This window comes from Ambystoma mexicanum, chromosome 12, assembly GCF_040938575.1.
Source record: "Ambystoma mexicanum isolate Mex_15411 chromosome 12, UKY_AmexF1_1, whole genome shotgun sequence".
In the NCBI taxonomy this organism is placed as follows: Eukaryota; Metazoa; Chordata; class Amphibia; order Caudata; family Ambystomatidae; genus Ambystoma; species Ambystoma mexicanum.
In genome coordinates, this window is record NC_090936.1 from 642,145,657 (window position 1) to 642,171,802 (window position 26,146).

The following is a 26,146-nucleotide window of genomic DNA, read 5'->3' on the forward strand; positions in this document are numbered from 1 at the left end:
CCTCCTGCCCCTTTAACTCGAGCCCCTGCTTCAATGCCACTAGCTTGCGTATCTCCAAGCTTATCTTCCTCATTAGTCCCCCTCATATCATCTTCACTGAGATCGGCCTGGAAGGGTCCCACCAGTTGCCTCCACGCTATCAGGGGTCCCGCTTCCTCGTCCCCTCCTCTACTGATTGCTTCATACCAAGCTGCCGTTTCTGCATCTGCCCACTTCAGGAGGTCAGCCCACCACATCTCTATTCTAGGTCGTTGGGCTGCCTTCCAGCCCATTGCGATTCTCCGTTTGGCCAGGATGTAGGCCGGGTCTTTCATCTTACTAATGTGCTTCAGGTTGTGTGGTCTGACAAAACTCCCCAGCATGCATGCCCAAGCTGACTCCACCTCCAGTGTAATCTCTTTTTCGGCCAGGCGTAGCCTAGCCTCTGTCCAGAATCTACCCACCTCCGGACAAGCCAAAAACATGTGTATCATCCCAGCTTCCACCTCCCCGCACCGTGGCTATTTCTGTATCACTGAGCTTCCAAACCTGTCAATTTTACTAGGGGTCATATATGCCCTATGGGTAACATATAACTGGATCTGCTGTAGCCTCGCGTTACGGGATACCGTCTTGTGATACCTTTTGAGCTCTATCCCATTGTCCATCCAGCATAGGTTCTCCCACCTCCTCCTCCCAGTCTCGGCTCAGTTGGAGCAACTCCTTACCCACCCTAGTCATCAATAGTTCGTATATGCGGGATATTTCGGGCCCCCCTTCCGAGATATCATACATCGTCCCGATGACCGTATCGGGTTGCTCAGCTAGCACTACCTCAGGCCACCTCTCCCACACCTGTTTAATAATTCTTGTATAAGTAATATGTTGGCCTTTGTGGACCCCGGTATCCTCCATTAGTCTCTGGAAGTCAAGTGCCTCCCCCTCTTGCCATACATCTCCGAGGGTCGCAAGGCCCATCGGTTCCCAGTATCTACGGATCCCTTTTATCAATTGCAGGTCCTCCCCACATAGTGCCACTAGCAGCACCTGCAGGGAGCATGGGGTCGGGTTTCCCACTACATGCAATGTTTTGTTCCACATTTCCCAGCCCAGTACCAACAGTCTCGCCCTTCTTTGCAACTTTGATTTAGGCAGCCATACCACCTCTCTTAGAAAAAAGGGGGTGGTGTCCTTGTACAATAGCCTGGCTTCAGCTGTCTCTACTTCGGACAACCACCTGGCCACATACTGGAGCTGTCCCGCCAGGTAGTATAACTCGAAATTCGGTAGGATAATACTCCCCCCTGTCACACGGGTTTTGTAACTTCCAAAGGGCCACCCTATTCTGGAGTTATGCCATATAAAGCCCGGCATAGGCTGTGGAGTTTTGCAAAAAAACGTTTGGGGAGCATGTACGGGATGTTCGGAAAAAAATGCAGCAGTCTCGGCAGGACCACCATCTTAATCCAGGCCGCCCTCCCATCATGGCCAGGGGTAGCCTGGACCAAAACCCCATACTATTTGTAATGCCTTCCACTGCCCTCTCTGTGTTGTGCTTGTGTTCATCCTCGGCCGTGTGGTATATGTCGATTCCCAAGTATCGGAATGTCCTGGTCTGCCAGGGTATCCGCAAGACCAGTAGGTTCTTATGCAGGTCCCTTCTGTATCTCCCCAAAGGGAACACGCTTGATTTCTTGGGGTTTACCGCTATGCCCGAGAGGGTGGCATAGCGTTCCATCACCTCCAGGAAATATTGTAGGTTTTCTTCTGGGAAGCGCAGGTATTGCAGAATGTCATCAGCGTACAGTGATATGAGATGCGATCCTCCCTTCGTGGGGATCCCTGTCTCCCCATACTGTTGTCTGAGGCAGATTGCTAGTGGTTCCAGAGTGAGAATGTACAGCATGGGCGACCAGGGGCACCCCTGTCTAGTGCCCCTACTAAGTTGCCATTTGTCCGAGATTATTGCGCCAGTTTTAACCCTGGCGATTGGGGAGCTATATATCATTTTGACCCACCTCAGGTATCCCGGCCCCATCCCATATTCTTTCAGAGCCGCTAGCAACCACGGCCACCTCACAGAGTTGAAGAACTTAATAGCATCCAACGAGACTATTACCATTTTGCCAGGGTCCTCCTCTGTCTGTTCTATGATGTGGTGGAGTCTCTTATGATTGTCGGTTATATTCCTGCCAGGGACGTAGCCTGTTTGATCGGGGTGTATCAGTTTGCCAATAACTCATTTGAGCCTATTTGCCAGCATAGCTGTTAGGATTTTGCTGTCTTGGTTGAGCATTGATAGGGGTCTGTATGATCCACAATCCGTGCTTGGCTTGCCCGGTTTTAGGAGCAGAATGACCACCGCCTCCCTCAGGGACTCAGGCAGCCTCCCTCGTTCCAGCGCCTTTTTTAACGTGGCAAGCAGCGGGGGGAGTTACCTCCTGCTTGTATGTCTTGTAAAATTAGCTTGGGAGCCCGTTTTACCCCGGAGCCTTGCACATGGGTAGGTGCTGGACCACTGTACCTAGTTTGTCTAATGTGATTGGGGCGTCCAGGTCTTCCCGCTCCTGATCATTTAACTTGGGCAATCCTATGTCTTCCAGTGTCTCCTGAATCTCCTGACCCATCTCCTCCCCCGTATCCTCATACAGGCATTTATAGAATCTGAAGAACCCCTCATTGACACCCTCTTGGGTGTCCCAGTCTGGCCTTCTTCCCCCTTTAACTCCTGGACAACTGGGCGTGGCGTTTCATTTTTGTATAACCATGCTAGCAGCCTTCCCGGTTTATCTCCCCCCGCATGTTGTCTTTCAATATATTTTTTATAGTTTAGTTTACATAGTCTGTCCCAGTGCTCCCTGCTGGTTTGTTGTAATAGATTTACCCGTTCGAAATCCTCCTGTGAGGTGCTCCCCCTCTGCATTATTTATTCCAGCTCCTTCTCTGTCTCCTTTTAGCTCTCGCTCTATGCCCCCTTGCAGCCCCCTGGATTTGGATATGGCCGCCCCCGTATTTCCCGTACTACCACTTTGGACGCCTCCCATAAGGTTCCTTCTGACTGCACACTCCCTGTATTAATGTCAAAGTACTCAATAATTGCCTCCCTTAAGTCCTCACGGAATCACAGGTCCTGCAGGGCTTCGGCTCTAAGCTTCCATGTCAGGATTCTCGCTCTAGGCGGCTGATGCCTCCACTCCAGGACCAGGGGGGTGGGGGAGTGGTCCGAAAGCACCCTAGCCTTGTTTTCCGAACCTATCATTTCTCCTGCTATCTCCGAGGCCACAAACATGTAATCCAGTCCTGTGTGCAGGTTGTGGGGGCCGCGTAATGTAAGTACTGCCTGTCGACCGGGTGCAACTGTCTCCAAATATCTTCTAGCCCAAAGTCCCTCAGCAAGGCCTGTAATGCCAGGGTTGGTCTATCTAGTTTGTCTGACCTATCCAATTTGGGGCGTAATGTACAATTAAAATCCGCTCCCCAGATGATAGCACCGCCCAGTAGGGGGCTAATTTTATTATACAGGGCCCTAAAATAGGCCGCCGCAACTTGGTTAGGGGCATATGAGTTTATATTGCTCACTTCCCTGTTTCTAGCATCCCCCGCACCACTAACATTCTACCATCTCGATCTACCGTGGACTGAAGCAGCTGAAATGGTACATGGGGTGCCACCCACGTGACCACCCCCCTAGCGTAAACCGACTGTGTGGCTCCTATAGTGGTCCCTCTCCACTTTCTCTTGACCACCTCCAGTTTATCCTTAGTTAGGTGGGTTTCCTGTAGTAAAGCCATGTCAACTTTCAGCCTTCTCAGGTACATCATTACTTTATTCCTCTTCAGGTAACTATTGAGGCCTCTCACGTTCCAGGTTACAATTCTGAGGCTACGCATTGCTATGCGTGGTTTGTCCCTTCTCCCCCGCCCTCCCGGGTTACCTCTCCAGTCTAGTTTGACATGAAATTGGGCTCGTACCCCCCGTCTCCCAACTTAAACTCCCCAACTAACCCCCCTCTTCCCCTTGCTCAACTATAATACACTGCACACAACCCCTTCCCTCCCCCCTCCCTGCCCCGCCCCAACTGGTGCCCAGCTCCATCCCTGGATCTCAGGCTCACCCGCATTTGGTCCTGCCCCGGAATGCCGAGGTCAGGAACCCGACAGGGTGTCACCGGTTTACTGGTGACCTAACTAGTCTACTCGTGGGGGTTTGAGGGCTGGTTCCGTTAGGATCCTACACCGTGCACTATTCCCATGCTCAAGGATCATGTGCATATAGCCCTAGTCATTATACTCCAACAGGCTGTATCCTGTTTTATATTCCAGTCCCAATGTCTGAGACTGCTACACCCTGGGTGCCACAGTCTCCATGCTACTTATCTGCGCCATCCTCCTTCTGGATGCCCGATTCTTGGGGACAGCTCTGCATATCCAGCCATTCTGTCGCATCCTCCGGGGTATCAAAAAACAGTGTTGGGGGGGAAAGTTAGTACAAGTTGACTGTACACTGTTAACTAAAATAATAAAGATATGTTTAAAAAAAAAAAAAAAAAAAAAAAAAAGTGTTCTATTTTTGTGGAACACTTTCAGTCTTGCAGGGTAGATCAACATGTATTTGTAGCCTGATTCTCGCAATCTTCTCTTTGCTGCACCAGAGTTCATGCGTCGGCACTGTACCTGCAGAGTGTAATCCGGGTATGCCGTTATGTTTGCCGACGCCCTTTGTATCGTTCCTCCCTTCCGGAAGTGCTCAAGGATTTTTTCTCGGTATTTCGGGATCTTGGCAATCACCGGCCTGAGGGGGGGGGGGTCCCTGGTTGTGGCTTCCTCGTCAGGGCCCTGTGCGCCCATTCCACCACAAACCCCTGGGTTAGCACTCCCCCAGTTATCTCCTGCAGCAACATTGATTTGATGTACTCGGTGGGGTTGGGTCCCTCAGGCAATCCTACGATACGTATAGTGTTCCTCCGGGCGCGTCCCTCCGCTTCCTCTGCCCTGCTTTCCAGGTTGCACATGCGTTGTTCTAAGGCATGAAGCTCGGATTTATGGGATGCACATGCAGCCGTATTCAGGGCCACTTCCTTCTCTAAGTCGCCTGTACGTTCTGCCAGAGCTCTGACATCTTGCCGGAGGAGATTCACCTCCTCCTGTACAGCCCCAATTTTGAGCTCCAGCGCCGCTTTCAGTTCCACCATGGCCATTCCCAATTTGGTTTCCCAAGCTGCGAGGATCTCCTGGTCTTTGCTCGTGGCGGCTATACCCACAATGGGGGGGGGGGTTCTCTCCTTGCTCCTAGCACCCTCCGCTCCTGGCGATGTTTTGGCATATTCATCGATTGTGGGTTGTTTGCCCTTTGTTTTAGGCAGTTTGTTGGCCATCCTGATGTTTCTGGCTCATGCGTACGAGCTTCGCAGTGTGTGGTCTCTGGCTTCCCTATACCCGGTCCCCGGTTGGCGGGGGGACCCAGCTGGGCTGTTTTGGGGGTTCCTTCGTACAGCCGAGTCGCACCTGGGGTGGATTGTATCCTCCAACGTAATTGTGCACTGACAATTCTTTTGATCAGGTCTGTGTACCCCCCTCTTACTGCTCCAGGTCTGTGGCTGCTCCCCCAAGTGCTTGGGGGCCCTTCTGGGTGTCCCAGCAGGCCCAGCGTGTTTCAACCGTGGGCCCGCCAAGTCGCAGGTGCAGCCCACTCACGTGGGCAGTGTTCTGCGGCACTCTCCACAAGGTGCTCCTCACTCCTCCTCTCCTGGGGGTATCCCATTCGCCCAGCTCCTATGGCCTTCATGCGCGACCCACCACCGTGGGGGCGCGTCCCTGCCAGTCTCTCAATGGCTATCAATTCGCACACGTGCCCGTAGCCTGATCGCCACGCACGGGGCCGTTCCGCACGCCCCGGCATGCGTATGCCCGGGGGCTCAAGATCTTTATTTGGGCCTGAGTATGCCTGCACCCCTCTGACCTTGTGTGCTACGCCGGGGCGCCAGTGAGTGTTACTGTCAGGGGTCCGCGGGCTCGTGGCTGCTACTGATGCATGTCCGCGGCTTGCCTGGTTGCATCTGTCTCGGGTGCCACTCTCGCCCAGGTATATGCGGTACGGCGTGACAGTGTGTCCGCGGCCAGCCTCAGCTAGTTTATGTCTCCCCCAAGCCAGTTGTTACCCAGTAACCAGAGAGGCCCAAACATGTATATATTCGTATATATGTAAATCCTGCTTAGTGCCGTTTTGTCAAGCTGATTCCAGGGCCATTAAATTCTGTTTACCTGAGGTAATAGGTATCAGTCAGTTTCCTCTTGTGCAGGATCATTCTCCTCTCCACTGCTAGACTGTTCCAGAGGCAGTCCCTTCCAGACTGCCTTATTCGGTCCAACGTGACCAAGCTTACTCTGCCATAGCCTGGTGGCCAAACTGCGAGGCAGCTCTATGAATAACGGTTCCACCAGGTTATGAAACCAGTCCGGATGTTGGCCTTGTTCGCTGTGTGGAGGGGCCACCTTCGTATGCTGTTAGAGGCCGCCGGGGCCCGCACTGTGCCCGGCCCACACCAGGTGCCTCAGGTGCATGTCGCAAGTCAGCGTTCAGGTGGGGCGTGCACCGTTCAGGCTGTGTGGGTCACGCCGCCCTGCACAGCACCCGTGTCACCCAGCCTAGTTGCTCTGCCGCGGGCAAGCCCGCCAGGTGCCCCAGACGCGTCCGCTCCTTTTCAGGACGCTCCACCACCATCAAGGGTGCCGCCTGGATGTAATCCGACACCGGCGCTGGGACCGCACTAACCCTGATGGGTCTCTCCCACCCAGCGCCAACCTCGGCGTTCGCAGGCTGCCGTGCCCCGCTGCAGGCGGCCCCGGGCGCAGTCCAATTCGGGGACACTCGTGAGTGCGTCCATTGTTTTCACCCCCAGGTGCTGCATGACGGTGCTCGGCGGGCAACGCAGGAGCCCCGGTGCACTGGTTTTAACGTTACGGCTCTGCCTCACTCTGCCAGCGGGCTCCTTTGTTCGGTCCTCCCGTCTGCCATTTTGGATCCGCACTCCGGGGTGAGCGGACTCAGCAATGCCCACAGTGCCGTCCTCTCGCTTCGCCCAGGCACCAGGAGCACAGGAGACGTATACACTGTATTCATAATCAGGCACTCCGATTTTCAGGGCATAAATGCATGCATATGTGCACTTTTACACAGGATCAGTTGCCGGATCGCAGGAGCTCTCCCAGAGCTCGACTCCTCACATGGCTCTCGTAGCCATGCCCCTCCTTTCTGTTTGTTATGTTTGCGTAGTAACTGACTTTTCCAAATTTACTTGGCCAGTGGCAGCATGGCTCAATAGGGACTGATATTCACCCGTCGGTCTATTGGAAGTTTTTTCCTATGTGAGCCTTTGCGCTTTTTAATTCAGTTGTCCTCAGTTTCCCCAATTATATAATTGATTGTGAGGTACACACCTGTTGGCGTTTTTCATACAATGTTTACACTTTATTCAATTTGTTTCAAACTCATTTTATAAACACAAGTTACTTCACCTAGTGTTTCTTCAATTTGTTTCACATTCCTCATATAAACACAAGTTACTTCACTTAGTGTGTTCCCTTCTGTTATTTGTGGTGACTTTTTTTGAGAAATAATGTGTCATTCTTTAAAAAAACCTTTGTGCCAACATGTCTTTGAACAGATACTGTTTCACACTTTCTTGGGCTTTGTCCAAGCACTTTTTTAGTTTTGGGTGTCAATTTGAATCGCAATTAACATTTTGTGCAAACATTTCATAGTTTGACACACACATGTTATAATCCTCTTAACCACTTACAATATTTTTTCTCTTTGTCGTTGTTCCCGAGTAAGCAAACTTCAGTGGTTCTGGAACAAATTCTGCAGCTGGTGTAGGGAAAAGAATGTGGACCTTTTCAGTGTGATACACCTCTGGTGTTGTCTTTCTTATTACAGCTAGCCAATCTGGGGCTCCAGATTGGAATCATCTAAGGGTATTTGACGGCGCTTTCGATACTTAGGCGCACGTCGGAAGAAGTTTCATATTTCAACATGCCGCTGATTATATAATTTCTAAAGGGGCTCACTAATGTGTCCCCCCCCCACATCGTTTCATGTTCCAGTTTGGGATTTGAATCTTGTACTAAAATGTCTTATGTGTGCTCCATTTGAGCCCCTCCACTCATGTCCGTTGAGACTGCTGTCTTTTAAGACCATCTTATTAGTCGCTTTAACATCAGACCGCCGGTTGAGCGATTTACAGGCCCTAGCCAGTAAACCTCTGTTTACAAGTTTTTATAAGGACGAAGTTGTTCTACATTTCTTCTGAAGATTGTTTCGGATTTTCACATCTCTCAAAAGACTGTGTGGCCAACATTCTATCCACCTCCACATCCTGGCAAGTAGGAGGAAAGGCTGCACAGGCTAGATCCAAGAAGGGCACTTCGTTTTTACATTTCACATATGAAGGCAAGATGATCAACTTTTTGTGGGGTACACCGGACACAAACTAGGTTTGGCGGTCACAAAAAAACATTATCCGAATGGATAGTTCTAGGGCATTACAGAATGCTGTAGCCTTACAGGAAAGGATCCCCCAAAAGGCCTCTGGGCTCATTTCATAAGGGGCATGGCTACGTCTTCTGTCTTGCGAAGAGGGGTGCTGATAAATGACATTTGTGCAGCCGCCACCTGGTCTAATTTATACATTGACTAAACAGTACTGCCTGGGTTAGACTTCAGGCAAGAAGGAGGATTTGGAAAGGCAGTTTTGCATTCTGTCCATGACAAAACTTGAGAAAGAGATTCATGATTGGAAAATTCTTACTGCCTCCTTTAAACCTTACACTGCTTTGAGAATCTTATCTAAGAAGTTACTTACCCCTGGTAACATTCTTTTGACTGGAAGTTCCATCCACTTATTCCTCATTGCCCCTCCCAACCTATCCTGCAGTAGAATTTCTGTGTATTACACCTTGCGCTCCTTCATTTTCTGATCTTGTTTTGGACACACTAATGCCCGAAATCCTATGGGTAGAAGGTGAAAAAACAGAACTGCAGCTAACGGGCACTGCAGTGTTATATATACCTGTGATGATGTCAACCTCGAGACGGAAGCCTTCGGGGGACATGGAGTCGACCGCATCGACGCACAGCGCTCTCTCCTGAATTCTTTTTTTCGAGGCAGCCAAAGCTAAAGATGAGCAATACTAGGGAGGACCATCCAGTCGAAATAACATTACCAGGGGTAAGTAACTTGTTCTTCTGCACCTTCACAGTGTTCTATTATTAAGTACAGACTTGTCTATTTTAGACTATTTTTGTAAAATCCTGTAAGACCCCTGAGGTTTCTGAGACAAATTTTCGGGGCCGGGATACTATGCCAATTTACCGGCCCACTTCTGCACAGCGATGTGGATATAAAGCGGACTCTACCTTTGCTCCCTTGCGTCCTTTTTGGATTATTGGGTGAAAGACTGTGTGTTCCATCAGTATCAACAATTGGAAGATCTTACCTTGAGTAAGCAAGATGTTGAGTACTAAAGGATATGGCTGTGTGACCATGTATTATCTTTATATATATATATATAAAGCAGAATGTATGTATGTGTGCATAGGTTTGTCCGGCTATATAAATACAAACTGTTGAACCCACGTCTACCAAATTTTGCATGGATTCCTCATTTGTCTGTGGTAAGATTTTAGTCTGTTTGGGTGCAAAAAATGCACTCCGTAGACATCCTCATTTACTGATGCTCAGCCCAATTCATTACAGTAGGTATTAGAAGGAGGCAAAATTTGGAAAAGTGTCTGAAGCAGAACGTTCTATGTGTTGGTTATTCCTTTGAAATGTATTACTTCTGTATACAGTTCGAAAGTGTTTATTAAAGCATTTAAAAACGTTTTTATCATGTTACTCCAAATATAGGAAATGGCAAGGTTACAGTTTACTTAAGTTCATTCACGAGAAGAGAGCACAATCAATTTTTCTTGTGCATTTTCTCAAATGTGCTGACGCCATTGAGTGACAGAAACATTCCGCACCAAAAAACAAACATCACTTGGAAAAGCTCCATCTGATGAAAAGCGAAAATCAATATCAAGAGCTTCTGAAACACAACAACAAACAGCAGCACGACTTGCCGACCAGAGAACAAGAGCAACTTTCTCCAGGGCAAATGAGATGCCAGAGCAAACTGATGCACAACTTGCTGACATGAGGACAAGAGCAACATCCTCCAGGGCACATGAGACACCACTCGAACCGTACACTGGCAACGCTGGGTACCCCAGGTAGTAAAGAATTGAAAAACACTACTCAAAGTACAAATCATAATGCAAGTCATTTTGGAGTTATTTGACCTTATATAAACAAACTCCTTTGTGACTTGTAGTATCCTTCTAATTTATGGTAGGGGGGTACTTTAACCCATATATATTGCTGTGCTGTATATTGGTGAAAAGGCGGATTCCGATGCGTTGGCTATTGCTCACTCCTCCATTGCATGCTGCATGATTAAGAGATGTGGAAGGATGGGCCCACTATCAAAGATATTGATTTAACAGAGGAACAAAGAGATGGATGGGGCTTTGGTGAAATGGGGAATTCCCTGATTCCACCTCCCCAAACCCCCCCACTCTTTCTTGATATCACACTATAACATGTAGAATTATCCCTTTTAAATGATCAGGTTGGCATTTCTAATTGGCAGTTTTGTTCACTGTCGAATTTAGTAACCTCATAATTTGTGGTATAGTTCTGGTCTGGGTCCCAATCTATTAGCGCTCTTTCTCGATTTATTCTGAAACTGGGGTTTATTGTAGTCGATTCCAGGTTGGATTCACAATACTACAGTGTTGTGAAATGCTGGTACATTTGCTCATCATGTTTTAGCAATGCAGTTCGTGTTTCTCCACCTGCTGTCATTAGTTGAATTTTGGTGAATGTGAATAAAAGCGGAATAAAGAAATCCAACAAATCCAGATCCTCTCGCCACCAGAATGTTGCCTTCCCTATACATTCCCAAGTGAAAAAGCTGTCTGTTTCGCCCAATATTCTGGCAACTGTTGGACACCAAGAGGTGCAACGCAGGTAACCTTTCTTGGGGGCTTGTAAAGTAGAATGTATTAACATTAATGTAAGATTTTGCACAACGTTTTGAGGTAATATCCCTTTTTTTTAGACCATAAAATCATGCACAATTTTATTGTGTTTTTGTGTCAGACTATCATTTTAATAAGTGGCCATTGGAAATTAATCTTGTTTATAGTTTATTCCAGGTTAAATGTTTTTAACCTCTTGTCTGTAATTTAATTAAATTATTACTAAACCAAGAAAGATCTCTGACTAAAGTTAAACATTAAAATTATGTTTCAAGTACATTTTTCTTTTGCTTTTCAGACCTGAATCTTTAGAAGCTACTCCTGTGATCACTGAGCAGTCAAACATTTATCCGCTTCATTTTTATGCCAGCACTACTAATCGTACACACAATTATCGTGGGTTACCCTATGCGGTAAGTATTAAAGATTACAGCAGTTGTCTTTGTGCTTTTATTTCCCAACTTTATTCAGTATTATTGACAATATGGATATACTGGTAAATATGGACATTAACTGTGTATGTGATGTCAATATTCTAAAGCATTGTAGAGTGTACTGTACCCAGTGTAATTCCTTGTTCCAATACTCTCACGAAAACGACACATTTTCCAGTTTTTCTTCCTAAAATAGAAAACGGGTGTACAGCAAATCAATTGGGGTTCCCAAATTAAGGGGTGGTCCCTGCAACTTTCCCCTACCTCCACATGGTGCCTCACCTCCCTAGCTAAGGTTTCCATATTCTTCTGAATGTGTCTCAAATCTCGAACTACTGCCTGGTGACGCCTAGTCTTTCTGGATCTCTCCCTTACCCTAAGGGGGTGGAAACTCAAGGCTGTGGACGTATCTAACACTCTAAGGCAGGGGTCTGCAACCTTGGCACTCTAGATGTTTTGGACTATAACTCCCATCAACCCTAGGCACAATTGTCAATGGTGAGGAATCATAGGCGTTGTAGTCTAAAATATCTGGTGGCATACTCCTGCTCTAGGTAAACATCAACAAAGCCGTTTCCTCCTACAAATAATGTATTTTAATTGTATATCAATCTAGCTAAGCAATTAATGAAAACCAAACCAGTCTATACACATCCTGGGACAAATTGATCAAATATAGTGCATCACCACAATTTCAGAGTTTTAATCCATGGTGTAAATATGTACATGCATATAAACTATTACTGAAGTTCATATTCCATGAGCAGATTCAGACACATCGTAAAAGAATCAAAACATAAAACGGACATACAACTCGGACTTCCTAAGGGACCAAACAGATTTTCCTGCTTTTGCTCACTCTCCATGCTCTCCTCGCTCTCGCTCTCCCCCTCTGTCCTCCACTCTCCTCCTATATCTATCAATCCTTTCTATCTTTATCTCTCTCCTTTCTCTCTTGCTCCTTCTTTCTCTCTGTCTCATCTCTCTTTATCTTTCTCTCCCTCTCTCCTTCAACGCTCTCCTTACAATACTAACAAACCATCTTTGCTGGGTTGTTTTGGTCCACTCCAGCCGATCACATTTCACCCTTCTCTGCACCTGCTAGCTTTTTATAGCCCATCCTGCTCTGTTGTGCAGACCCTGTTAGCTCCCATTGGCCCGTTAAATCATATTTTTCTCTTGGTCAATCTCTAGCTGAGTTACTGCCTTGGGAGCTAGGACTTCCCCTTTTTCTGTTCTCCCCTATTCCCCTGCGTTCCATCTAGGGTTGATAGGTTGGGTATAGGGTGTCTGATTTCGCTTGGGGTGGCAAACTCCTAGTCCATTTTATCTCTGGTCACAACCCAATTTCTGTTGCTCCGTTCTCGATTTTACCAGTTGATGCAAGGTGTTTTCTGGTTCTGGTATGATTGGTCTTGGACTACTTTGTCTGGTTCCTCTGGACCTAGGATTTCTGGCAGGGGTTTCAGGGCTCAGGAGTTCACAGGTCCTTTGTGTGTTTTGAAACGGAAGAAAGATACTTGGCCTGGACAGATGCGGATGGGTCTTGAGACAGCAAAAGTGGTAACAGTAGCCCTGCACATACTCTGGCACTCTATGGACATAGGAACCCTTGCATTTGCCCATACACCACCCTTGGGTTATGAACGGCTCTGGCTATAACTAGGTATGCTGCGAGTGGTTCCCATGCCTCCCTGTCACAACAAATTAAATGCTTTTCAGGGCCAATATTTGCACTCACCACTAGCCATTTGCTAATGATAATGGACTCTCTGAGTAAGAAATTATGTGGTGTGTGTTTGTGCAGAACTGAGGTGGCAAGTGACTTTATCGCTGACTATTGATGTTTTTTTACACTTATGCTTATTATAGAAATCTTTGGGAAAATGTCAGCCCTCTACTTTTTGTTTAAGACTTAATATTCTTATAAGACTATTGCTGAGAGACTTCAGTTATTGTCGTTTTGCGGATTGTTATGACCCTCATCCCTGGTGCCATCAGCTATCGGTTAACTCGGTTACATTCATAGACTTTTTTTAATTGGATCCATTCAGTTGCATGTTTTTGTCTGTTGTATATGGTTAGCACATATTTCTTGGAGGTGGTGCTTAATCTAATTCCCCAAGTGTAACGGCAGGAGGGCAATGTTTTTGTATACAAACAAGCTACTTGCCAGACTACCCATTTTTAGCATCCCAAAGATCTTAAAAATGCAAAAGATTTGTTTATGCAATCGCAAACAGTTCAACAGCATTATTGCTTCCCCAAGCATTAACACACAATACTCCCATATCTTTTGCCCAGAAGGGTCCAAAAAATGATTTTTACCCCAAGATCCCAGATAATGTAGTCAGCCATTGCATTGTTAGCAGTCAGGTTTGAACTGATTAGAGAAGGGTGTTTGGAAGTCTAAATTGGTGTGTTGCAAGTATCGCAGTTGTGCACAGAATTCCATTTGTCTGATACATATTACATTTTACTGGCCTACCTTGAGTATGTGCCCATAAGCTATTAATGCCTTTGTTTTGGTTCTGCTTGCGTGAAGTTTTGTCTCTGTTCTAACTATGTATAGTTACCTGAAGCTTGGGGACATTTGTAATTGGCATTTAATGCCCGTTCATATTTGGTTTATTATCCGGTGCAGTCTGTCAGCGATTGGACATACCTGGCATCAAAGACTGTGGCTGTTCTTGCAATAAATTGGTCGATCTCCACTGGCATCGTGATTTCTCCTGTAGATGCATTACTGGGAAACAAGTGACCTTCAAGGAAGATGCCAGAACGGAAACCCTCACTGGAAAGAAAACCATTCACAAGATGAAGCACAAGGAGATGGGAGCAGCATGTTCACGTGGAGATCGATGGTGCAAAAATAACATTGCCAGTTCAGATGGACAGGGAGACTAGCACTGTAGAAAGTTGAAGCTAGATTTCCCAAATGATACTAGGCGGAGAACCGAGACCCAGGTGGTAGGACCAAGACTGGAGCAGGAAGGCGATGGGAAGCAGAGAAGCAGGGGAAAAACTAAAAGTAACAAATGGAGCAGAACTAGAATGCAAGAACTCAGGTCTGCTACAGGGTTACCAGACTGTTATGATGCACATGTTCCCGCTAAGGCTGCATTCTTGTAAAACTGTTGCAGACCCATAGCACACAAAACTAGAATTGAGGTAATGATGCATAGCGACTGCCATCTGGAAATGAGATTAACCGAACTCCAATCCGGGAATCAGGCCTACATCTCCATAGTGCCCACAGTGTGAGGAGTCTGTGAGCAGTTCTCATGACAGTATGTCTTCTCCTAATACCAACAGGACTCGCCTTACAGAGGTGGAGCCGGTGGAAGTTGCATAGAAGGGGAATGAATGCGAGGCAGATTCTCAAGTGCGCTCCCATGGATCATACCCCTTGCAAACCTCCCAAGTATTGCAGGTTTGCTCTATGGTAACGGGATTCACAGATTTCTGAGACTTGTATTCTGGACCGTATGCATTTAGAACAGAAGCAAGGGATTTCTTGTGCTGTCTGGAGAGTCGTATCTTCAGCTAGGAGGTATGGAATACCAGATCTGTTTCATTACTTTGGGCTCTTCAAAGTATTTCTGACAATTTTGCTGGTACTAGGTTAGGTGGGTGGTATCGTGATGGTAGCCAAACATATCCCCGATGCCAAAGACTGGTTCTAGCGCACGTTGTCTATCTGCATACTTTTTCTGTTCAGTCTTGGTATTCATGGGGACTTTCCTGGGCTTTTTTAATGACCTACCTGAATCTTGGTGATCATTGTCCACAGAAGGATGGATGGTGGGTTTCCGGGGGGAAATTGTTGGGAATATCTGTGGGTGTTGGCCATAGGTGCATAAAAAAAGACCGATACCAGTGGAGGAATACTTTGTATTGTTTTATGCAAATTCTGCCATTGAAATTATTTCACACCAGTTGTCATGGGTAGCTGAAGCAAAGCATCAGTAGTACTGCTGCCCTGTGTGTTTGAGTCTCTTGATTTCTAGATTGGATTGCGGGTGGTAACAGGAAGAAAGTGCCTTTTGGATTTCTAATGACTTGCATAACTGTGACCAAAATTGGCAGATATAGTAAAGACCTCTGTCCGAGTTGTTTGTAGTCGGTAGGCTGTGTAAACGAAGGATGTGGTGAAGGAAACATTTATCACAAAAGTGGACCTATATTGCAGCTGTCTTGCACCATAAACAACAATTTAAAATACTAAGTTTAGCCCTCTTTATAACCCTTTTACCTTGAGTATGGTGGTGTACCGCCTATCTAATAGTAATAGATTAATAAAGCAACGCAATTTTGGGTAAAACAAACCAGTTTTCAATATAACGCACAATTAAACAAAAGAACATAAAACCTACTGGAATCCAATAATTTCACCATGTCTTTAAAAAAGATGTCTCCTTTCATATTAACATATTAGATTGAGGAATACAACAATGTGACTGCACTCATCCCAGCATCATTTTCAGACCCAGAACTAGGTCTTTGCTACTAATTGGACGGTAAGACTTGGAAGTAAAGTTTCCTAAAGATTTCCTTGAGATTTTTAGAGAGTCTTAAGGTGTTTGAACGGGTATTGCAACACTGCACTAGAATACACAACCCAGGTTCTTTCTTCTCCTAGGTTAGCGGGTAATTGGAAAATCAAGTCCAAGCTTATCAAGTAGGTATTCCACTTGATTTCCCATACCTTAGGGGGCAGGGCCGTTTAGAGGTCTAATTATAAGATTTTTTGAGTATATTAAAATAGTGCCTTCGTTAGGAATCTATAGGAAGACCAGGGGCCCAGGAAGTTCAATTCCACACCTTGCCATACAGATAAAACACACAAGGCGAAGTTATCTATGCCCCTAATGAATGTCCATCTATTAACTTTGCTGTTAGGACATAAACTTGTGCAAGTCGGGCTTTTCAACAGAATTCTCTACAAATGTACACATTGAAGTGATTATAAACTATTGGTCATTGAGATACTGAGATCTTCACCACGATTGACGAGTTGTGTTTACATATGTGTGTTATTGTGGAGTGTTTTTTTTTATATTGTCTTTTACATTGTTTTTGACATGAATGTTAGAGTTTTTTTTGTGTAAACATGTATAATAAAATTAGATTTTATTTTGTTATTGTAATAAACGTGTTTTGGTTCAAGATCCATATTTGAGACTATAGACCGAAGCACATTAGTATCCTTCCTTTTGTATATATCATGTTGAGTATCCACAAAGTATGAGGGCTGTGAATCCCCCGTGTGGGACTTGCTGTTGTTATACAAGTATGTTTTTTAAAAAAAAAGTATACTTTCCTATGGATATTCACTTAATGTATTCCACTAACAGTTGAATATGCATACACTAAAATAGTTCCATTAAACTGCATTTGTTTTTAGACTGGAAATTGCACTGAATACAGAATTTTCTCCTTGTTAATGGTAAACCAGTTGCATTGATCAGGACCCAATATTGCTCACGCAGTTCAGACTATTTTCACTGAATATCTCTTAAACTGGAGGATCTTATTTCCCCAAAAAGGTTATTGCTGCCCAGTTGGTATATGGATTGTTAATTTTCCATGGGTGTCCTAGTAGTACTGGGAAGTGATCTGATCTGTAACTCTTTCTTTTCTGTGACAGGTACAGATGTCTGTGGTTGCCCATCTACTACTCCTACTGGCTTGGCCTCCACTTCCTTAGCGACTCAAGGGATCCCATTAGTCTTATCCCGCAAATTCTCCAAGAAAAGACTAAGGGCTCCACAGTTCACTAGGGCAGGTATTCAAGGAATTTGGTATCGTCAAAGGATATGGTTACCTGAAATACAACTAATTGAACATCAGTAGACCTTGATGGTCAGTGGGTTAAGATGTAAAAGACTTCTGTGTCCTTCATTTTTTCAGAAAAATTTCCCTTTTATTACCAGAAGCTTGCACTTCCTGAACATCTTAGAGGTGCTTAAGGACATTGCAAGCTGATTGGGATAAGCACAGTGCGTGCATAGTCATCGACTCTGACACCTGGACCGTTCCTAGTTTTTTTTGTAATTGGTTATTTATAACGCACTTCATACCCCGCAGTTTCTAAGTGTGGACCTGGGGATCGAACCTGTGTTGCTTCGTGTCGTCTTGCTTCCAAGACGAGCGCGTTGCCCTTGAGCTATCCTCCCTATCCTCGTTGCGAGAGGCCCATGAGTCCCCCTATTGGCATCAGCGCTGTCTCATGTAGATTTTTAGGGGTAGAACAGGGAGTTCTTCCTATGGTACGTGTGGAGGAAATTCAACCCTTTCACTTCTCTTGATGACGCTCCTGTAGTCTGTCTTATTGCAATATTATATTAATACATTCTGAGAATGTAAGGGCCTGAGTATTCTGGCCAAGCCGTCATTCATTTTTCTGCAGTACAATGTTTGAGTTGCTTCTGGCCATGCAGTTTCCAATGCCAACTACTTAAAGTGAGTCATGTAGGTCAGAATAACGGTGCTTCCTTGGCTGATGTCCACCAGAGTTTCTTGAGCAGTGTCAGACAATTTAGGAATGGCCAAACAGGCTAGCTATGTATCCCTAGTAGCTATACACAATGGTATTTCTGGATCTTACAAATTGGGTAGGCCAGGCAAGTACACCACCCGTGAAGTTAGTAATCATGTAACCGACTTTAGACATGTTGGTTATAAAAAGGGGCCCTTGAAGGTAAAATGAACCATAAAATAACTCCTTCAGTCATTTAAGAGAGCCATCAAATTTACCTGAAGGTGAAGTACCCAATGGGGCGGTTCAGAGCTAACAAATCTCAAATTGCCATCTTTGGTTCCTAAAGCTTGAAACTCGTTGGTAAGGGACCAGCTGTTGGAGTTGATCATGTTGTTTTTTCCTTTTGGCATTGCAATCTGTTACAGGTTTACCATAACTGGCCTCAAACTGTGTTTCTGCATACAGGAAATTGGTTGTTCTCTGCTGGCAGCCACAATGTTTCCAGTAGGTGTATTAACAAGTGACTTTTTGGGCAAGTAGCCAGAAGGAAACCACTGACCGGAAAGAACACCCTTCACAAGAAGTGCCAGGAGGAAGGAGAAAAGCAGGTGCATGTGGCGATCCAAGATTGAAACAATAACTTCTCCAGGCAGGGCAGATGGCGAGACTAGCCCAAGCGGATGCAGAGTCTGGATTTACCAAAGGGTAGCAGGTAAAGAACAGAGAACCAGGATGTAGAATCTAGGCTGAGGCAGGAAAGCAAGGAGGAGTGGAGAAGAAGGGGAAATGTTGAAAGAAAAAACTGCAACCAGAACTGGAATGAAGGAATACACGGCCACTACAGGACAGGGCTGCCTGAGCTTTGGGACATGCAGGGCCCTCTGAGACTGCATTCTTGTAATCCTATGTGGACCCGAAGCATGCAAAACTGAAAGTGGGACAAAACTGCGTAGCCACCACCATCTAGGATTGTGACAAATTCCTGTCTGGAATGAGTCCAACATCTCCACAGTGCTCTCTGGGTGAGGAATTTTCAAAGTGCTTGGTGCTTGGATGACACAATTGTGGGGACATTATAGGCAGGACATTTACTTTTTGCAAATCTATGTTGTGACTAGGTGCTGCCTCTTCCTTCAGATTTGTGGCATTTGTGCCACATTTGGGGCCCGGAGCATATATACTCCTACATCCCGTCCCCTTTCCTCCATACTTATGGGACATTCCTCCGTCCTGTGGGATGGGACCGGAGCACTTTGTAAAAGCATCACATTTTTCCAACATTTGTCCGTCCTCTTTTATACGCGGGGTACCGCACGCGGCTGTAACCCCACCCTCCTTAGCTCCGCCCAGCGCATTGCCCATCAGTACTTTTCTCCGTTCGATCGGGACTGGACGCACTTGCATCTTTGGAAGATTTTTTCCTTCCAGTGTCGTCCTCTCCTGCTCTGGCTTAGCGGTCGTGTGGCAGTCTGTCTATGCCGTTTCAGTTAGACTTTCCTATTTGTTCTTCATGCGATCGACGCTTCGCTAGGGCGGATCCCCATCTTCTTTGTTTAGAGTGTTTGGGTCCGGACCACTGGTGGGACTCGTGTTTTTACTGCGATTCTCTTTCGGTCCGGGTGCTTCAACGTCATTTAGAGCAGTGGAAGGAGGTGTTTCAGCACACTCCCTCTATGCACTTTCAAACTTTCATCGGCGAGAAGAAAAAACGCCCGGTGGGTTCTTTACTTTTTAGGGCACCCCGTTCGGGGGATCAAAAGCTCTGTTACCGGGGCTTGCCCTGAGGTGCCTTCTAGGCCTAAAAAGTGTACCAGAGTTTTCTCCGAAGGCCTCTGTAAGAGGCCTATTGACACCGGATTACAGTCCGAGGCACCTCCTGTGAGGGCTGTTTATGGGCCCAGCTCTACTGAGGAAGCGGGTACCAGAGCTTGCTTCGAGGTCTCCTTGACTGGAGCTTCCCGTAAAGACACCAGGGTACGTGCTGAGGCCTCTGTGGAGGCTTTCTCTACCAAACTAAAGTTCGATTCACTTCGTGAAGGGGCTTTTACCGGGCTCGAGTGCGAGGTCCCTCGTTTGGAGGATAAGGTGACCGACCGTTCTGAGAGGCCTGTTAAGGTCTTGTCGGTGAGGTGTACTCCTCATCGTTCCAACTCAAGCGGTGATGCCAGTTCTGTTGAGGGGGCACGGAGTGAGGTCTCTGACCGGAATTCCTCAGTTACCGGCGTTTCCAAGGTCCTTCCGTTGAAGGCTATTCTGGCTGATAGCATGTCTCAAAAACATTCTAGGCCATGCAGTACCGGCTCGGCCGAGGTTCCTTGTGTCAAGGCTAAGATGAAGACCCCTGACCCATCTGTGGAGACCCCTGTCTCACTTTCACATGTGTCGCATGTCTCCTCAGGTTCTGACAAAATGGTGGCTACTCCCGCCAAGACTACGGTGGCCATTTTGGATACCTCCCTTACATCTACGCTATCGGCGCTAGGTGTGGGAAGTGGCTTTTCAGGTGAACATAGTTTTCCTTGTGCGCATCCTTTTTGTCCAGTTTTTGACTGGAACGCTTGGATGCCCCTACCGCACAACGTCTCGCTCCCTGCGGGATCTGCGCCCTTGATTTATGATGATAACAGCGGAGAAGGGCCCTCTTGGCAACCCTCTCCCTTACGTCCATGGAGTTACTCCGCTCATGAGAGGCCTCCTCCAGTCGGCCCTAAATCGCCGGCGGAGGATGCTTTTTTCGGCAAATTTCAAAAGCTAATGCGCTCCAACCCCATGAAGGAGTATTTTCGAGGCTTGTTTAGGGAGATATGCCCTCCTACGCCATCGGTCCCAGTTGTGGCACCAGTGATTCCGTCAGCGCCGCCTCTACCGGCTGGGCCTCTACCGGCCCTCCCTCCCTTGCCTCCATTGTCTCCAGTGGACAAATCTCCAGCAGTGCCAGATGTTGCGCAGCCTGATCCAGATGTGTGGGACGACGCACAGGGGGACCAGGACAGCGAGGACCAGCCCCGCTCTGTTAGAGCCTTTCATGACCGGGTGCTGGACATGTGTCTTTTGGATGCTCCAGTACCGAGGCACCCGTTTCGCTGGAAGTGATGCTTTGGGGGGCGTTCACCTTGTCTCCTTTGGAGCGCACCGGCTTGCTCTTGCAAAAGGACGTTTTAGCCGAGGTCCGTAAAGTCTGGGAGAAACCACACTCTGGACTGTTTGTTAACAAAAAGATTGATGCTCGTTATAGGCTCCATTCTTCGGAAGAAGTGGCCTTGGCGTCGTGTCCGCCCCCTTCCTCCACGGTGGTGGCTGCTGCTACATTACAATCCAGACCCGCTTCATCGTCTTCTACAGCAGCAACGCAGGTTCTGGCCAAAGAGGACAAGCTTCTTGACTCTTTGGGGAGGAAGATTTTTGCTAATTCAGCCCTGCAGTTACATCAAGCTAACGCGGAACTGGTATTAGCGCGGGCGAATATGAAAATGTGGAAAGGCCTGTCGGAGTTTCAGGAATTCATTCCCGCTAATAAACTAGAGGATTTTAAAGTGGGATTGTCAGGTGCCAGGGTCCTGGCGCAGGATATGTTGAAGGCCACGGCGCATCATGTCGACACCTCGGCCCATGGCCTTATGCTTGGCGTGGGCACCTCTCGTCGGGCTTGGCTGCACGCTATCAAGTTCTCTAGAGGTGCAGGATAAAGTTCTGGATCTGCCTTTTGATGGAAAGGAGCTTTTTCACTCAGCAACAGATGTTGAACTGACTAAGACTAAGGACCGCCTTTCAGGGCACAGAGAACGTCTTCGCAGCCTCGGTCTTCCTCTGGTTTTAGGGGATTTCTGGATCGGGAGTCCCGTAGAGTCAATACTCCATCAGGAAATTCCTGCCAACGGCAACAACGGGGCAGGTTTTTCTCCCGTTCCTCAGCCTCCTCTTCAGGTTCAGGTGGCGCCGCCACCGATAAACCAACTAAATGAAGTTTTTCTGCGCTCGCACGAGACCCCAGTGGGAGGGCGCATTGCGTCTCACTGGGAGGCGTGGCAGGCCATCACCGAGGACCGGAGGGTCTTGTCAGTCGCTTCTGCTTGCCCCTCCCCCCTACCCTTCAATCCCTCCTTCCAGCAGTCGGGGTCGCCCTCCCTCAGAGCCGAGATACAGAAGTTGCTGGATCTCAGAGCGGTGGAACCCGTTCCCCTAGGGGAGCAAGGGGAGGGCTTCTACTCCCCGCTGTTTACGGTGCCCAAATCCAACCAGGCTGGCCTGCGCACCATCCTAGACCTTTCCCAGTTCAATCTCTTTCTCTACCCCAAGAGAAATTCAAGATGATCACGCCCTGTCAGATAAAGTCCTCTTTACAAAAGGGCGATTGGCTCAGCACGGTGGACCTTCAGGATGCTTATATGCATATTCTGATTTGGAGTCCGCATCGGAAATACCTATATTTTTCCATGCGGGAGGAGCATTTCCAGTTCCGAGTGCTCCCGTTTGGCCTCAGCTCGGCACTGTGTGTCTTTACGAAGTGGGTCTATCACACCCCACGCTTACTCTCTTCTTTACACCACCACTCAACTAGAACACAGAGATACTATGACACCATTCGGTATCACTATTCTCATACTAACATCTCCCGCTCACTCCCCATCATTCTAAGTAAACACTGCTGGTTACACACCCTCCAGCCAGGCGTTCTCCTCAGGCCTAACGCAGCCACATTCCGTCTGGATAAATCCTGCCAGAACGAACACATACCCCTGATCTCAACCATCACACCTATCGCTAAGAAGCAGCTATTTCACGAATACCGCACCAGCTGCACACATACCCGGTGCGCACACGCGCCGTTGACTCTCCCTACTCTCTCTACTGACCTGAACTTCGGTTCCCATGGGCGTTCAACCTACCAGCGCCTTCAGACCATACCAACCATACCAATGGTATATAAGGCGCTATATAAATGCAAAATAACATAACATAACATGATGTCGGTTATCGCAGCTCATCTTCGGCTTCAGGGTATCCATGTGTATCATTATTTGGACGATTGGCTGCTGCGCAGTCCTTGTCCTCAATCAGCCTTGAGCAATCTTCAGTCTCTCCTCCAGCTTCTGTTCCATCTTGGGCTGTCAGTGAACTGGCGGAAATCCTCCATGACAGTCTCTCAGGATCTGATTTTCCTGGGTTTTCGGTGGACCACGATCGACTGCAGAGTGTATCTGACCGGGGACAGAATGGCGGATCTGTTGGCCTTGTGTCAGGTGTTCGTGCAGTCAGAGAGCATGTCGGCCTGGTGGTTCCAGAGGCTTCTGGTCCTCGTGGGTGCTGGCTCTTCCTCTTGCTCGTCTCAAGATTAGGTGAACACAGATGGCTCTTCGGAATTCTTGGCGCCAAGCAGTGGACCGAGTCTCCAAAATGATTCCTGTTCCATTTTTCATGAGAGCGGACCTTGTGTGGTGGTCGTCTCTCAGCAATCTGTCGGTGGGCTCGGCCTTTCAGGATCCCGGCCCGCTAGTGACAACCACGATGGACTCATCCCTGCTGGGATGGTGTGCGACGTTGGACCTTCTTCAGGTTTCCGATCTCTGGTCACCGCAGGACAAACTTCTTCATATAAATCACTTGGAGCTCCTGGCAATCTTCCTGGCGCTCAAAGCGTTCCAGCCTGTCATTGTCAACAAAGTAGTTTGGATCCGCACTGACAATGTGGTGTCCATGTTTTATATCAACAAGCAAGGGGGTACCAAGTCCCCTCCTCTTGCAGATCTTGCCATTCAGATATGGGAATGGGCGGTTCAGCATGGCATCTGACTGGTGGCAGTTCACATCCCGGGTCAGCTGAATGTTACTGCAGATGCCCTCAGCCGATGTACAATGGTCAGCTACTTGCCTTGGCTCACCCTCCATCCTCAGCTCACACTTACTTTACATTGCACTTCAACTGCTCCCCATGAGCACCCCCAGCACCTATCTCATTCCCTCTCCTTTCTGCACTTGCACGTTCTGAACACTCACAAGGCATAGTAGGGACGTCTTCCCCTCCCCAAAGTATTGATATGTATATTTGTATTGTAATGTTTCTCATCCCTTGTCCCCTCCCTGTTGGGCGCTTTGAAACAGTATTTACTTCCTGTAAAAGTGCCTAACAAGCAAACAATAAATACATCTTTCTCACATAAGCACATGAAGCTCCTTGCTGCCCAACATTTAGGTGCTATGTGGCACAGCACACCTAAATTATGTTTAAATTGCATCAGCACTTTGACATGCATCGTGCGTGCATGTGAATCTAAAATGTTGCTGCGTGTGAATCTAAAATGTATCAACTTAAACACAATATCACATGGTCAGCTACAGCCAGGCTCAGGTTTTTACAACCAAATACTATTGTGGAAAGGAGATGCAATCTTTTTAAGTACACAGGAGCCGGTTACTCATTTTCAAGAGATGTTTAATCATTTTGTGACTAAGTAACTAACCCGGTGCAAGAGCGGCTTAAGGGCAGAGTTGACAAGTATTCTAAGAGGTTTGATCAGTTTCTCAGGATGTGCCCAGAGGCCATGCCTGCTGAATTGCTAGTGGTGTAGATTAGTGAGAAACAATGATGCAGGCAAGTCTGAGCAGTTAAGATATTTATCGCCAGTTCAACAGGAGCTTGTTGATTTCTGCCCCTCCTCATCTCGTGAAGTGTCCTTGCAAACCATGTGTATCACCTCCGGGCTTAGATGTCCCAGGCCAGCTGAAACGTCTAATGAATTATATTTGTGTGTGAATGTGTAACTATGGGACAATATCATGACCTACCACCGAATGATCCCAAATAGGCGTGTGTTGTAAATATGATCTGATGCAAAGATATGTTGAAAAGGGATAGTAGCTAAATAAATGTGTCCAATGGGAGCATGGGAATTAAAGGAGATTAGATTTCTTTTGTATATTCTTTACAAATCATCCCCCACACATGGTTGGTCATCAAATATGTGGGAGTGTTTTAACTGTTGCAAAATGTGTAAACTTGTGTGGTTTGTGGAGACCCTGGTTAGTTTGACTATACAGCTTTATTTAACTCCTACCGGCTGTTTGTACATGAAACTTGCTTAACGGATAAACGTGCACTCGCTTTGGAAGAGGTGGCCCTTTGGGTTAAAGGGGTAGTTTGGTCAGAAATTGTATTCACCCTATCGATCAGGCATGTATTTTAGAGCATACATCGATCGTTCTTAAAAAACATTCCAATGCAACTTACCTGAGTTTTTCTGACTAACACATGCGAAAACGACGGGTTGGGTACCGCCATATTGTGCTAATCTTATTTGTTGATCCATCGTCCTAAGTTCAAGTGCCCTTGCAGCACTAATTCAGATCACCCCCCAACGCTGACATCACTAGACGCTAACACCCCATTTCACAACCTCGATGCACTTCTCATGTCAACGTCCTCTGTGCACAATCTATTGACGTGTCTCCATGGAAATACCAAGATGCCTCGTTCCTTGACAACTGTAATCGGACCCTTTCTGATCACACAATGCTGAAGTTTCTTTTTTCTTCGTGTCAGTTTATTTCATTTCGAGCTTCCCTGACTTGTTTCTGCTCTGTTCAGCTGTCTGCCAAGTATGACACACTGAAAATCGGCACTTATACTCCCTAAAATGAATTAACTCAGTAGTTGCTTTTCCTTTCTTATAATATGGACAAATGTCTTTACCAAACCATATTTAAACATGTGTCCTTGCGAACCTTTAAAGTTTGAACCCATAAATCTTTTCACAATATGTTTTTGCAACATGGCTGTTTCTTTGCTTGTCTTTCTTTAACATTCAATGTTAATGGCAAACCTCGTTCTTTATTGTATACAAACAAAGGCATTTTTATTTACCTGTTGATTCTATGCTTCACTATTCAGGAACTATGCCAAGAGTTCAGCCCTACCTGTACAAGCCCATATATTCAGAAGAGGAAATCCTTGAAAGAGAAAACACTGGAGACGATGTGGAATTAGATGAGTCATGAGGATCAATCACAGGAACCTGAACCCAGTCGCATGGAACACATTTCCACCTGGTGTACCTGCCATTGTTGTGAGCTTATGTCTACTCTGGTGGAAAACTGCTGGTGCAGAGAAAACTCTGGCTGCTTGGCCTACATTGCCGAAGAAGACACACCACTGCCATGCGTTACCAACCTG

General features: G+C 46.8%; 1 protein-coding gene across 4 annotated transcripts in view; it reads left to right on the forward strand.

The window, feature by feature from the left end:
* The window catches only part of KMT2E (lysine methyltransferase 2E (inactive)), a 3,564,841-nt gene that overhangs the window by 159,838 nt on the left and 3,378,857 nt on the right, over positions 1-26,146 (forward strand). For all 4 annotated transcript variants that reach the window (XM_069629119.1, XM_069629120.1, XM_069629118.1 and 1 more), the window contains exon 4: positions 11,360-11,474. In XM_069629119.1, the coding sequence (XP_069485220.1) occupies positions 11,360-11,474 (115 nt within the window). The remainder of the gene's footprint in view (positions 1-11,359; positions 11,475-26,146) is intronic.